We start from the raw sequence: 14,602 nt of genomic DNA, 5'->3' as shown, positions 1-14,602 counted from the left end.
CTCAGTTAATCTCAAAATCAGCACAGAAAATGCATGCATTCATACCCACGTTTTTTGTTATAGCATGACGATTAAGATAATATATTGAATCTGTGCTCACAAAAGAGAAGACAACTGGTGGAACAGTACTGATACAGCTGTATTTAATGTTGATTTTAAATGTTCCCAACATTGGCATGAAATACCATTATTGCTATGCAGCAAAAAGTGTGGAGCAGCTAGACTATGAGCACCAAGTCTCCCACTTAACATCTACTTGACCTACTTGACATCTTAAGAAATAACAACTGCTGAAGAAAAATAGCATCTTTTAGTTACATCAATTCTATTGGTCCAGGAATGAAAATCAAATATACTAGAAAATTATTAAAATCAGTGCAAGAATAAAATATTATTTTTATGATTTGGACTCTGGCAACCTTAAACATACATCATTACTTTAATATCAGTACACATACCAAATACAATGACATGTCACTGCCATTAGAATGTCTGGAGTCGGTTTGCTTTCTTCAAACTTTTTTGGTATACGATGTAGATTAAAACAAAAGTTTGAAATGGTGATGAATAGTGGATATAACCAGCTGTTTCCAGCAAGATAACCAATAAGTATTGTGATAAAACATCAAGTAAACTTCTGAAAAATCTCAATGTCGACCTTCTTCCTTACAAGGCACACGTATAACAGTTTGGTCCACAGATACCCACTGAGAATGCTCAATAGAAAGTAACACTGCCTCTAAGGAAGCAACAGCGGCACCTCTTTGGGAAAGTCTTCCTTCATTATTTATCAAGCAACATCCCATCTTCTTAGCAGCCAGGACTGATATGCTTTACAGTGCACTACTTAGACTTAGACACTACAAAAGTGCACTACGTAACTTACAAATAAATAACTCTGAAATCTAGCTAGTCTAGCTTAACAAATTTGAATACATGTATATCTAGAGCAATGTCTTTTTGACTTCTGTGTGTGTAATGGTCCATGTAGCCTGCACACTACCTAAACCAACCTAATGGTCATTGTAGTGAAGATGTTAAAATATAGATCAGGTCCAAGAATTATGGAACTGTATTCTGAATAGGAAATGTAAAATAAGTATCTTGTTTTAGCAGAACACCAAGTACAGGATATCATGGATTCTCCATCATTGGAACTCCTGCGAGTTCGTCCAAGTACTTTTCGGGGTCAAACTGTCCCGAGGCCCAGTGTATGTCCTTTGCCAGCTGGTCCAGCTCTGGAGTTCCAAATACAATATTGCGCACAGCCAGCCCACTCATCAGCAAACTGTACAAAATAGGTTATAGAGAACAAAAATTAGTGTCCTTTCCATTCCGATATTCCTGTTTTACGTTGTATTTGCCTCATCACAGACTTCTACTACAAACAAAATTCTATGCAGACGTAGGGTGCCTTCAGACGTGAAGCATATTATTTTAATGCCTCAATTTGCTGACAAAATCATCTTCTCACCATTTCACAATGTATTGGGTAACACATGTATAGTGATGCCTGAATGTTTCGGCGTGAATAACAGAACCTCGGACATTGAAGCCGCAACTTGCTAGTGGCCGCAAGATATATGTTAGGTGTAAGTTGCATGATTTATAATCTCTGTTCCAGTTTCATCTAAAATGTTACATATGGTTGAGGCATTGTCTCACCTGCGCCTGAAGGTGAAGTACTTTTGTAAACCCCACAACTTCAAGTAGTCCAGCTGAGATAGAGAGTTATAGAGTTCCCTCCTCTTTCTTCTCATGGCAACTTCTTGGTATTTTTCTACCAGAGGGTCGTCTGAGCTCTCATTCACTGTGTGGCAGGGAAAAACAAGACGTTTCTGGTAGTATTTACTTAATGCAGATATCCACAAGTCTCAAATTAAGTCTCAAAACAAAACTTATCGTCACTATGGACATTAACAAGTGCATGTCTGTAGACAATATACAGCTAAACATTTTTTATTTGTACTTCCTGGTATATAAATTTTGTGGTGTTGGGCTCAGAATCTAGAGGTTTGGGGTTCAATACTAGCTCCTGGCGTTGTGCCCTTAGGAAAGGCACTTAACACGGCTTTCCCTGACAGTAGATTGACGCCCACCAATCCTGTTTGGCTAATCTGTCAATAGTGTGCCCAAAACACACAGATCTAATGTTTCAATGTCCTCGTGTGCGTGTTAACATTTGCCACTAAGAACCTTTTTTTTTTATATGTCAATTTTGTTATCTACAATCTGTAGTACATGTTGTACCTGATCCTGCAGTGTTCCCATCTGTACCAGAGGCAGTTGACTTTTGTCTCTCCAGGTATTCAGTCACATTCTTCTTGAACTCCACCTCTGTCTGGTTAGTGGAGATGTAGAAGTAGCAGGATGGGGATTCCGAGGTGGTGAGGACATTGTGAAACTCTCCAGAAGGAATCTGTGGAAGTAAGACATTAGGTTTGTGCAATATCATACAAAACACCGCACAATAAGACAATGAATATTAACTGTGTGAATATCAAGATCAAGCTAAATATATTCATGATCTGACCTCGAGTTTGTCATCTTTCTTCAAAGTGATGTTCTTCAGACTTTCGTTGTTCTCCTGGCCTCTAAACTCCACCCTGACCTCCCCAAATAGAACGGTCAGGGAGACATTCTCAAAGTCAGAGTTGATGTAGTTTTCCAGCTCAAGACCTGCAGGATGAACAAAAGGCAAAGGAAAGTTCAGCCAGGGATTTACGTTCACCTACCATTTTGTCATGGGGCTGTCTTTCCAAATATTGCTGTAACTTAATACGTCCAATAGTAAGCAGTAAGCTATAATAATTATATCTATTCTTGTCTAACTCTATGAGTCATTTAGCTTGCTAACTCACTCTAGGACATTTGTTAAATGCCCAATCATTATTTATAGACACGAATAAATATGGCAAAACATGATGACCTCGCTGCACCAAAAACTTCACAGGAACAGTACTGAACACGACTATGAAATTCAACTGATACACTATCAAGATACTAGTACCAGATATATGTACATACCTGGAAAATCTGCAACAAAGACCACTTCTGTTTCATTTGCCATTGTTTTTTCTATCTCCTGAAACTTCTCCCTCCATGGTGTGAGGTCGACCAATAGTGGCATCATCCAGGACGAGGGGCTGAAGGGAGACCAGTCAGCTGTGACGATGTCCACACGGGGGTCAACCATCCTGAGGGGGGGGGGGTCAAGTAATGTAACATTCTCATATCAAAGTTAGTAATGCTAGTGAACTCTCATATTTGAAATACAGAGATTCTTTATATTTCTTCAAACTAGGACTTTGATGGTACAAATGTCCTCTCTAGCTTATCATGAAAGTTTATCTGTAGTAGAACACATAGAAAAATGCTAACACTTTACTTCCAAGACTGGAATTAACACTGTAGGGACTCACCCCTCTAAATTTTCGAACTTGTCAGTTTGTTCCTGACGTCACTGCTGGAGATGAAAGGGTCATTAATTCATGGTGACAGAATTTGTCAAAAAACTTAGAGGTGTAAGTCCCTATAGTTTTAATTCCAGTGTTTAAGCATTTTCTATAATTCCTCAGAGTGTAGCTTTTTACATGCTTGTAATGTGCACTTTGCAAGTAAACTGCTAAAAATTAGGGAAAGCAATGGGCAATGAAGGGTGTTGCTGTTAGACTCAGGATTTGATGTTTCATTGACTATAATCTGTAGAAAACCTGAGGTCCCATCATGCTTTGCTTTTCTTTTCCTTTCTTTGTATGTGTGCACCATCTAGCGATTCCCAGGAATATTGCATATGGTACTCTCCCTGAACAAGGTCGAGTCAGTGTAGAAAACCTCTGTCCCTGAGAAGACGAGTGAACTGACTGACCTCTGCTGGAACCTGTTGTTCATGGACTTCCAGATGTCGAAGTAGAACTGTGGCTGTGAGATGTTGTGTTCCTGCAGCCTGTGCTGCAGACAGGTGGCATACTGCTTCAGCATGTCGGGATGGCTGCTCCAACGGCTCGACCCTGTAAACACCTGCCACAGAGAGCAATGAGATTCAGTCGTGATGGAAGCTCATCTGTGTTGGTACTAGTAATCATAGTGCAAAGCTAAACTTTCTTCCAACACAAAAGTACACACGAACCAAATTGTCAACGACCACTGTCGCCTTCTTGAGGACTGAAAATTTGATCCATGTGTACTTTTGTGTTGTAAGAAAGTATAGCTTTGTACTAAGATACAGTCGTGTGTTTTTGGATCATTTCCTTTGGAGCAGAACTATGAATCTCTTAAAATATTCAGCGTAAAAGCTAGTATTAGTTATATGTATTGCAGAGATGTAACAGCAAATATTAATAGGTTTTATTAGATGAAAGCTCCTTGGTGAAATGGACACTGATTTTGTTTTGATGCCTTGGTTTTCATGTGATCTATTTTATGCTGTCCAACTGAATGTTACACATCTTGTCTTGTATGGTGGGACCCCTTGGAAATCAACTTTCAAAAGTTGTAGGAGCCACCCACCCATTTTGAGATGAAAAAATAAAAAGCAGAATCAACAATAAATAGGGTTTCAAAAGTAATATTTTGAAGTAGTCTTGTGTAATAATCATTCATCTAAGATTAAAAGAAGTACATACCCCAGGTCTAAGGTAGCCATACTCTCCGGTGGCTGCATCCACGTACTTGACCTTTATGTGCTGGACTGACCATGTGTGGACCATCATGTCCCAGGAGTACCCATACAGCCCCTGGGTCCACGAGTTGTAACCCTGCAGAGGGCATTTGCATAATTAGAATGTTTCATGGAGGTATAAGGTCTCATTACTCTTGTTATTGATTTGCTATTGCTATGTCAAATGTACTGGGTCGCTTGTGCCGCTGGCCCATAGAGATTGCATGAATTCAGTGTCTCAGAGCAAAATGTAAAAAAACAACATTAAGGGTGATTAATTCGGAGGTGCAAGTTTCCTGCCTCGCATGGACCGCTAAGTATGCTGTCATGCCCCTGACTGACCCCTTTTATTTTTGAGTCAATAAATTCTGACATTTACATGAAAGAAGTTTTAAAAGCATTGAACGAGAGATGAATGAGTTGTCTACTTCTTGTGGATGTAGCATTTGCTCATTAGGTAATTCATCATGCAAATGAGGTATGATATGACCAAAGTGAATGTACACCACGCCCACCTGTGTGATGAAGTGTGAGTAGGGGAGGAACAGCTGTTCTGACATGTACAGCAGTACAAACACTGCAGACAGGTGGTGGATCAGTCGTGTAGGTGGCTTCTTCTGCTTCCCCGACTTTGCCTGTGGGTCCTTCATAATAGTAGAGACAAAATAGTTAAGCCAAAAAAGCTGTTACTCAAGCAACTGGATATGATTTTGGAAACGGTCAGATGTTTCAGATAGTATAAACTATCTTTCGTCAGTGACACTGAAAAATAGTTAAACATAATTATCTAATGATGGAAATCTCATCCTTTTGGTTTTGTGTCCAGACTATTAAATCTTATTAATTTCTTCACTATCACCAAACCCGTATTAAACATACACAGAAACTATTGAATGATTTACTTTAATTAATTTTATAAGATGAACAACATTTTGTCAGTGACAAGACCCACTATATATATATATATATATAATATATATTATATATATATTATGTATGCTTGACAAAGAGAAGTTACAACTTAGAGTTAATTTTGTGAAAACTTATGAAAGGCTGCCTTCTGGTTTGATAAAAGAGATCATGCAATCACCTGACCATACAATGCAACTTATCAAGTGAATTTCACCTCTTTATCCCTAGTGTACAGACACCTCCTGCTGTCCTGCGCCGGTGTGTCCAGTGGCAGGATGACCTTCATCCTGTCAGGACACTTGTGCACCAGTCTCTTAGGCCAGTCCTGGGACGAGAACAAGGGCAGGGTGGCCAACATGGTGTAGGAGAACATACCTGGGGATAGGGCACAAGTACCTCTGGTTAATCACAACTCCTGGTATACAAACTTCAACTGTACTCTGTTCAATGGCTATCATCTTGTTCACGGAGTGACCTAGTCTCACGAGAGTGCAAGACTAGGTCAAGACTTTTGTGGATCTTCTGTCCCTCCCCCCTCAAATTTCAAGGTATATATCTATGCCTTTAAAAAACTGTCACTGTTGGAAAAATATTGTAGTCACCGTATTCAGACGTGACTGATGAACCTCTTTAACAAACCTGAACTCTGAAAAGAAGGATAAAGGCACCTAATGTGATCATCATGTAAGCACAAGCACATGCAAGTCTAATACTTGCAAGATGGGATTAACTGACGATAAACTGATAGTGAGTGAGTGAAACATCTCTACTTACTCATAATCTAAGGTCAACTTGAGGGGATGTGATTAGTAGTATTGAACCCCCTGAACTGAAGTCATGTACATGTGGCCATTTTACACCTGGACGGAGTGAGCTAGCCCTAGCCACTCAACCATTCAATGCCACACACTCTTGTACAAAGCAGAATAACATTTAGGTGTACAGCTCCAACAATACTACGAGTACGGCAAATGTTCTAGTAAAAAAAATATTATTTTAAAAATATTATTGAATACCAGGCATGCAAGTGAACTGACCTATGTGGAAGAGCTGTGAGTTCATGGCATGGAAGGATCCCCCAAAGAAGAAGGCTATTGGTCTGGTGACGTCAAAGAACAGGAGATACCCCATGGACAAGTCGATGATCAGTCCTCCCATGTGAACTATCCAATCGCTCACAAACTCCTCAGAGAAAAACATCCTACATTCAGACATACAAATATATAATTACTGCTTTGTGCTTTAATTTTTGGGGGGCATGGAAAGACCATCTTCGGAACATACAAAAATATACATGAGATTTGAAATTTATGTACATGTAGAGTCCATTCCAAGACACCATGAGGGTTTTTAGGCAATATTTATAATTAGTCTGAATTATTTTGAATAAAAGAATATCTGAGCCACAATAATTAAATTATTTTCAAAAAATTGACTAAGAAAATACTCATTCATTTGAATTTCTTTGAATATTTTAGAAACATTTTGAAAGTAACTGTACAAAAATATCTTTATTTATAATAATTGTGAAACCTCTCTGTGATTATTTCACATTTACAAATATTTACAAAAAATGGTAAACCTGGCCAAATGGTAAAATTAGTTTATTGCCCTCATAAAAGTAAGCCCTATTGTTGCATCTGTATATTTTTAGATTTCACTGCTGGGTACTGGTGGATCCTTTGTGGTGGGCCATTGTTGCATGGCACCCAACCATACTTTGCAAGGATGTGTGAATTGCTATCTTCCCAGCCCACCGAACCATTTACAAAAAATGGTAGAAAATGGTAAATAATGGTAGAATGCTGTTATCATTATTTAGAAACTATTAGAAGTATCCAATTCCACACCATGAATATTTCCAAAGTTTTACAGGACCAGGGAAATATTTATAAAGTTGAAACAGTGTTAAGAATATTTCTGAAGTATCAAATGTCCTAGACATATAATTACAAAACTTTAAAATCAATTCTAAACAATGGCAACAAACATCCGCATGGTGTCTTGGAATGGACTCTATATCTGAAATAAATCTCAATCATTTGAACTAAAAATGGCATGAAAACAAGTTGTAAGCCTTTAAACAGTGCTCAAAATCCTTTTTTTTTTCTACCAGGTTTGCCAGATGACCTGAGCCTGAGTCAAAAGTCAGGTAATGCACCATCACCATTTCGGGTTGCCCACTTCCACGTTATTACTTCTTCAAATCAGCTACATATCCACTATCTTTTCTTTTAGTTACATAGTTACTACTTATATTTCAGCCATACCATAGGTATGGTGAAATATATTGTATTCGTAATGTTTCTTTCTTTCTCCTGTCAAATCTTCAGAACACGGTATCTCCGTTGTTCCTCAACCGAATGACTTGAAATTTGGCACAAGGGTAGAGTGGGCCAATACCCTCGGGCATTTTTTTCATTTTTTTCATATCTGTCTCTTAAATGATTTTATTAAGGTTTTTTGGTCATCTTAAGACCAAAACTGTATATTTGGGCCCCCTGTACCCTGGTATTATAACCGAATGAGCTGAAATTTGGCACAGATGTGCCTTGATAAGTCCCCCATATAGATTCAATATCAGTTTTGGTGTACAGTACAACAAAATGCTTATTTTTGCGATTTTTTGACCAATTTTTGACCAAAAAAGGACACTTTTGGCCCCTGTACCCTGGTATTACAACCAAATGAGCTGAAATTTGACAGAGATGTGCCTTGATAATGCCCCCATATAAATTCAATAACACTTTTGGTGTACAGTACAACAAAATGCTTATTTTTGCGATTTTTTGACCACTTTTTGACCAAAAAAGGACACTTTTGGCTCCTGTACCTTGGTATTGCAACCGAATGAGCTGAAATTTGACACAGATGTGCCTTGATAATCCCTTCATATAAATTCAATAACACTTTTGGTGTACAGTGCAACAAAATGCTTATTTTTGCGATTTTTGGCCAATTTTTGACCAAAAAAGGACACTTTTGGCTCCTGTACCCTGGTATTACAATTAAATGACCTGAAATTTGGTATAGATAGGCATTAGATACTTGGTAACAAGATTCAAGTAAAATTTTTGACATAAACAACTTTAAAATGATTAATTTTGGCACTTTTCTGAGGGGAAATTTGTTTTCTTTTGGCCTCCTGACGTGACCTTCCGTGACCCCGCACAGAGCCACACCTGTGCGCGTCAGCCGGAGAGTTAATTGAATCAAAGACCTAGCCAATCAGCGAAGAGGAGGCCAAAGGCTAATTAATATTCATAAGCGGGGCCTCATGATCCCGTATATAGCAGTGTTCCCGCCAGGGGGAGCAAAGCCCGCCTAAGGCTCTCGCATTTTAGACTATTCAGAAGGCTTTATATTGTATCAGTTCTTAGGGGCATATCTATGATAATCGCAGCAGTCACTTAACTTCTCTTCAGGAGTTTAGCGTAACACTGTTTCAGGTCAAACCGTCAAAGGCAACTAAAAACAAACTTTAACGTTACTGAGTTCAACAGTACTTATAACTTGTTATCCGAAGTTGAAACGCTAGCGATGGTATTTTCGCTGCGCTGTTAGCTCCGTGCGACTGTTGTTGACGGTCTTATAACGGTATATTTTGCACCCCTGTACCCTGGTATGAGTAACATTTGGTATAGATAGGCATAATATAGTTGGTAAAATGATCCAAGTAAAATTTTTGGCATAAAGTACTGTAAAAGGCTTAATTACAGCACTTTTTTTTAGGGGAAATTGGTTTTCTTTCGTTCTCCATGCCGTGACCTTTCGGACGTTCACCCCACAGAGCCGACATCTGCACCTGCGTCTAGCCGGCAGGAAGAGTTAATTCAATTAATGGTTCAGCCAATCAGCGAAGAGGAAAGCGAAGGCTAATTAATATTCATAAGCGGGACCACACAATACGTTAACTTGAAGACTCAGGCCGTACAGACTTCTCGCCAGGATTTTTTCAAAGCGTCGGAGAGGGGTCCGGGGGCCGCCGAATGTCCCTGGCGGGGTCCAGGGGCAGGGCCACTGTGGGGGGGACCCAGGTGGGCGAAGCCCCCCCGGAAGCTCTTGCATTTTAGGCTATTGAGAAGGCTTCTTTTATCAGTTTTTTTAGGGCCATATCTACGATAATCGTAGCAGTCACTTATTTCTCTTCAGCAGTTTGACTTTAAAATATTTCGGGTCAAAGCTTCAAAGACAACTAAAACCTCATAAACAACAAACTTTACTTAGCTCAACAGTATACAAAAATATTGTACGGGTTGCCATCCTTAGTTGAAGCGCTTATTTATAGCGCTAGTATCTTCGCTGCGCCGTTAGCCGCCGTGCGACTTTTGTTGACGGTCTGATATCCCTACGTCGCCGCCTCGCTGATATTCCCACGGACATGTTTAAAAAAAAATACCCAGCAAAAAACGCTGTTCTGCGTCAAATTCTATTCTATAAAACTCAGTGTTACAGTCTAAATATTTTGTAGAAGCACCGCTGTAAGAAAGAAGGTCCAAGCAATGTAAAACATCACGTAGCATGAAGTTCGCTGTCAACTGGCACACAGCACATGACTGTTTGAAACTCTAAGTCTAATCAACAGCCGTGTTTGATTGATAGCCGGCGGTCCTATGATGAATTCGGCGAAAGGTGCGTTAGTTAGAAAATCTGCGTTTAGTTTTGATACGTAATTATAAGTTAGACAGTGGCGAGAATGATTATTTTCTCATCAATATTTCTCTTCAGAATTATTTGAACTTAATTGTACATCTAAACAATTGGCTTACCTGTGCAATGTTTATATGATTAATGATCAGTGTACTGAAATCATGTGTAACGTATGGCTCCTAGTCAATAGATCAGCATTTTCTCTATAGTGACCACCTGTCTATAGTGGCCACATTTCCTAGTGCTGTTGTTGTTTGGCATAAACTTTGAACATTTAAATTGTTAGTAACTTTAAACTGCCAGAGTTTCAGCCCAATAAAACACTCTCAGCGCCAGGGTATGAACAGACTGACCAGACAGACGAAAATAAATCCTCGAACAAGGTTCAATCGTATCTTCCGGGTCTGGCAGGAAGTTGTTAAACTAAAATAAGAATAGGCTCGATGGTTGATTGCATACAAAGTAAAACAGTTTAACAGTTTTACAGCTTGAAGAAAACAAACGCTCCTACAGTACCTGCACCTGCTTGATAATTATTAAATCGTATGCCCTACTTGAATAAAAAAAGTTCCTTGCAATAATAACTGTACCCACATCACAAGGAGCTTATACTTTTTTAAACTTACACCTAGTTATCGTACTGAAAATTGTTAATGACATTACATGAAGTCATTCAACAATTTTCAGTCATGATGAAAATTTTCTGAATGGAAGGTGTGATTATTGTCATTTTCTGAAAAATAGAAGCAAGCTCTGTTTTTACCTGGAGTCAATTCACAATACCAGTCCACTTTGGGGGATAATGTACTGTTAAGAGGATGTTCCATTTTTGCGCAGGGGTGATTTGGAACAGTCCAATGTTGCGTGGGAAGGGGTATGGCTGAAATATGCTGTATTTGCTCTTAAGCAAATGTCGGCCTTTCTAGTTATGTTTAAACTTTTTAAGAAATAAATACCAATGCTTCTGCACGTAGGTGGGGAAAAGCAATGTTCCAGCTGCAAAAGTTCAGGTTGCACACGGCGCTACCAGGGTTTAAAATGTGGTTGCCTTTGCAAATGTGCAAGAAGGTATTTTGAGCACTGGGATACATCAGTATAATGTGGATAATGTAACAGGGACTGACGTGAATGGTGAGAAGACCCAGTGTTTGGAGATGTGGGTCATGGAGTGTCCTGTCACCCAGTCTGCATCCAGCTTCTTCAATCCAGCAAGGAAATAAACAGTGAAAATCTAGACAAAAAGTGAAAAGCGAAGGAATTTATAATCAACAATGAAGAATTGTACCAACCACACAATCATGGGTATCAAAATCATGTAATTGGCACCTCCATTTGCTGTAAATGTTGACATCAACATGACTTCTAGTGCATACTATGTACAATCTTTTGCAGCAGTAAAATCATCCCTGAAGTAAAACTTTAACTTCCATCATAAGAAGTTTTTACATAGCCAAAATGACAGGTACCTGGAAGCGTAGTAGAGTGTAGTTCCAAAGAGGCACGTGAGAATTCCGCAGCTTTTTATTCAACAAACCATCAACAGACCTGAAAAAGAATAAATGATGGTGAACTGTAGATTACAAAATGGCATCCCCAAGACCCCTCTATCAAGAGATAAATGATCTGAATCAATTTCAGACTTACTTTTGTAGGAAGTTCTCCACAAAAATTCTGGGACAGAGTACTTCTATAAACTTGTCTTTAATGTGACTGTTATATAACTTTCCTAGAAAAAAAATTTAGCAATTTGGTATAACAGGCTATTAAGAAAAAGGTCAAAAGTCCTCATTTATTCACCAGTATCTGTTTGCATCTGACAACATCAGGAGGAATGAAGTGAGTCCATATAAGTAGGAGTGGTTGTTCCATGCTGTCTTGTCCAAGAAGAAGATGAACCAATACGGCCCCAGAAAACAAAGGCAGCTCAGGCGGAAACAAAACCCCAGCATGATACCTGTTGCACCTGTAGAAACAAAACTCCAGTGAGATACCTCTTGCACAAACAGAAATAAAACTTCAGCATGATATCTTCTACTCAAATGGAGATAATTTTAATTACCAAACTATGATACAGAAAAACTCATACACTACTGCCTGGATCACCTACTGTACATGTATGTTCTTTTGTATATATACATCCCTAATACATGTGTTAACTCTACTTTATCAAACACTTGAAGGAAATAACTTGAGTACCTATCAACATGACCAGATAGACTATGTAGAGCCAGTCTATGAAGGGTGGCTGCAGGAAGTTGAAGAGAGGGAAGTGGCATATGTCTGGGTTCCCAAACCGCATGTCCAAGTGGGACATCCCCCGTTCCTGCATGATGTCCAGCACCATCAGAAACCCTGCGCAACGGAATGGAGAAACATGTATTTATGAATGCCATGTAAATGTACATTGTACATATCTACCTAGTCCCTTGTTGGGTGGACAAGGTAGCCATTAATAAATATAAAGTTAACATTAGATTAAATGGTTAAGGGAGGGTTGCTTCTTTGGTTTTATCTCAGCGATTACGATATATTTGTCTCCTTCGAAATGAATGACACGTCATTGCTCTAACATAACCAAAGGATTAAAATAATATTTTTCTAAATATTTTTGTAAAAACTAATTTTCCCGGCAATGACAGATTTACAGTTTTCAGTATTAGGTCATATGAATGATATATCCAAATACAATACAATCTCTACAACTGGATACAAAACGTAGATTAATTTACTTCCGGACGTTTCGAGTGACATCCATCACTCTTCTTCAGCATCACTCTTCTTCAGCATCACTAGACAACGTCCAGAAGTAAATCCCCATTTTGTATACTGTAAGTTGTGGAGATTGAATCTTATTTGAATATTGTTTACCTCCAGAGGTCTTAGCATACTAGGTGATATCTTACCAAAGAGAAAACGGAGTACCCCCAGATTTGCTGGGTCCGCTGGCCGATTGAGCAGCTGGACAAACCCTGACCATGACTGCAGCTCTTCAAGGTCAAAGCCAAACAACCTCCTGAACCTGGTTTCCTTGGTAACGGCTTCCTGGCGTGGCGGCAGGGCGTCCCCGCTTCCATCTAGAGGGGGGCCTTTTTTCCTGTGCCGCACTGACAAAATTAAGTAACATCTGTCAAAACTACTTGTTGATCTTGTTACGTAATCATAATGAATATTTTCAATGCACTATTATGATATAGACAGATTGTGTTTACACAATCTCTCATTGGCTGGGGTTAATGTTTTAGGCTGCAGCGCCGCAAGGAGCACCATTTTAGTCAGGCTACATTATGATTGTTTTGAAACACACTAAGAGGCGAGTAGAACAGTTTTTACTCCATGCTAACTCACGAGATTCGAACCCTGGGCCTATTGTGACGGATCCAGGCAGCCAAGCTCCCCAAACCAAGCACCCAACCAATTTGGCCAAAAGCCTGACAGACGTTTGGCATGGTGACAGCGGTTCGTGGTGCTTGAACCCCACTATTACAGTTTTTTGTTCAGATTGTGTTTCAAGTCTGTAAGCAACACCCGTCAAATAAAATCAATCCCAAACATTTGCCTTACAAAATGCAGAAACTAGCATTTCAGACTCCAAAAGCCTGTCAACTTTGTGTCAGATCCCCTTATCTAAGTCTGTTTATAAAATGAAGGAGCCTTCAACATTCATGGTCTGACCTTTGACATTATGTCCACATTATCAAACATGAGGTATTTCATCACTAAACTGGTGATAAAAGGTATGGTTAACTAGATTATATGGAGATATAGGAGGCAGGGAGACGTTATAACGTACGTCATCAGAGCCATAATATCATCCTGTTGTATAACGTTACAACGGGATAAAGACAATGGATTGTAACTTTCCTGCCCCCCTCCCCTTTTTAGCTTGTTCGACGTTCGCGACATATGGTTACAACATGTCTGGTTGTTCAGAACATTCAACAGAGAATTTAGCAGTAGATCTTTTTATGAACATTGTACCGAGTTCTCTACAGTTAACCCTACTGTGTGCTTGTGACAACATGCAAAAGGGGACGAATACAGACTAAAAACACGACAGAATACAGAACCGAACGACACGTACCTCCCTTTCTGTCAGGTGCCGCCATTTTTACCCAGGATGCCGTGCGTGAAAATAAACTTCGCCAAAGTTTTGGCTTTGTTCCAAGCACGTTGAATTTACAACACCCGTTTACAACAAGGCTTAAACTACTTATGGCTACACTAGCAATGAGCATTCAAATATGGAATGAATTATACTTTTTATGGCTACATTTTTGTCGATGTATGATCAACTGACCCTAGTTAACAGGTGTCACGATCAGGCTCTGTTGTCAAAGTAATAAAACCAAGTCTTAAGCTTGTGCAAAAATAATTGTAAAA

General features: G+C 39.2%; 1 protein-coding gene across 1 annotated transcript; it reads right to left on the bottom strand.

The window, feature by feature from the left end:
• Positions 1-126: 126 nt before the first annotated feature.
• On the bottom strand, positions 127-14,385 carry LOC118417156 (vitamin K-dependent gamma-carboxylase-like). The gene is made up of 16 exons (XM_035822577.1): positions 14,304-14,385; positions 13,126-13,326; positions 12,419-12,574; positions 12,020-12,185; positions 11,689-11,767; positions 11,347-11,453; positions 6,610-6,773; positions 5,787-5,947; positions 5,176-5,304; positions 4,626-4,757; positions 3,869-4,020; positions 3,028-3,197; positions 2,534-2,679; positions 2,251-2,419; positions 1,666-1,810; positions 127-1,288 (listed from the first exon to the last, which is right to left on the bottom strand). The coding sequence occupies exons 1-16, from the start codon at positions 14,326-14,328 to the stop codon at positions 1,135-1,137; spliced, it is 2,256 nt and encodes a 751-aa protein (XP_035678470.1). The 5' UTR covers positions 14,329-14,385; the 3' UTR covers positions 127-1,134.
• Between the last annotated feature and the right edge of the window lie 217 nt (positions 14,386-14,602).

This window comes from Branchiostoma floridae, chromosome 6 (assembly GCF_000003815.2).
Source record: "Branchiostoma floridae strain S238N-H82 chromosome 6, Bfl_VNyyK, whole genome shotgun sequence".
Lineage (NCBI taxonomy): Eukaryota > Metazoa > Chordata > Leptocardii > Amphioxiformes > Branchiostomatidae > Branchiostoma > Branchiostoma floridae.
Note: the sequence above shows the minus strand (reverse complement) of the source record. Positions and strands in the feature narration are given on the sequence as shown.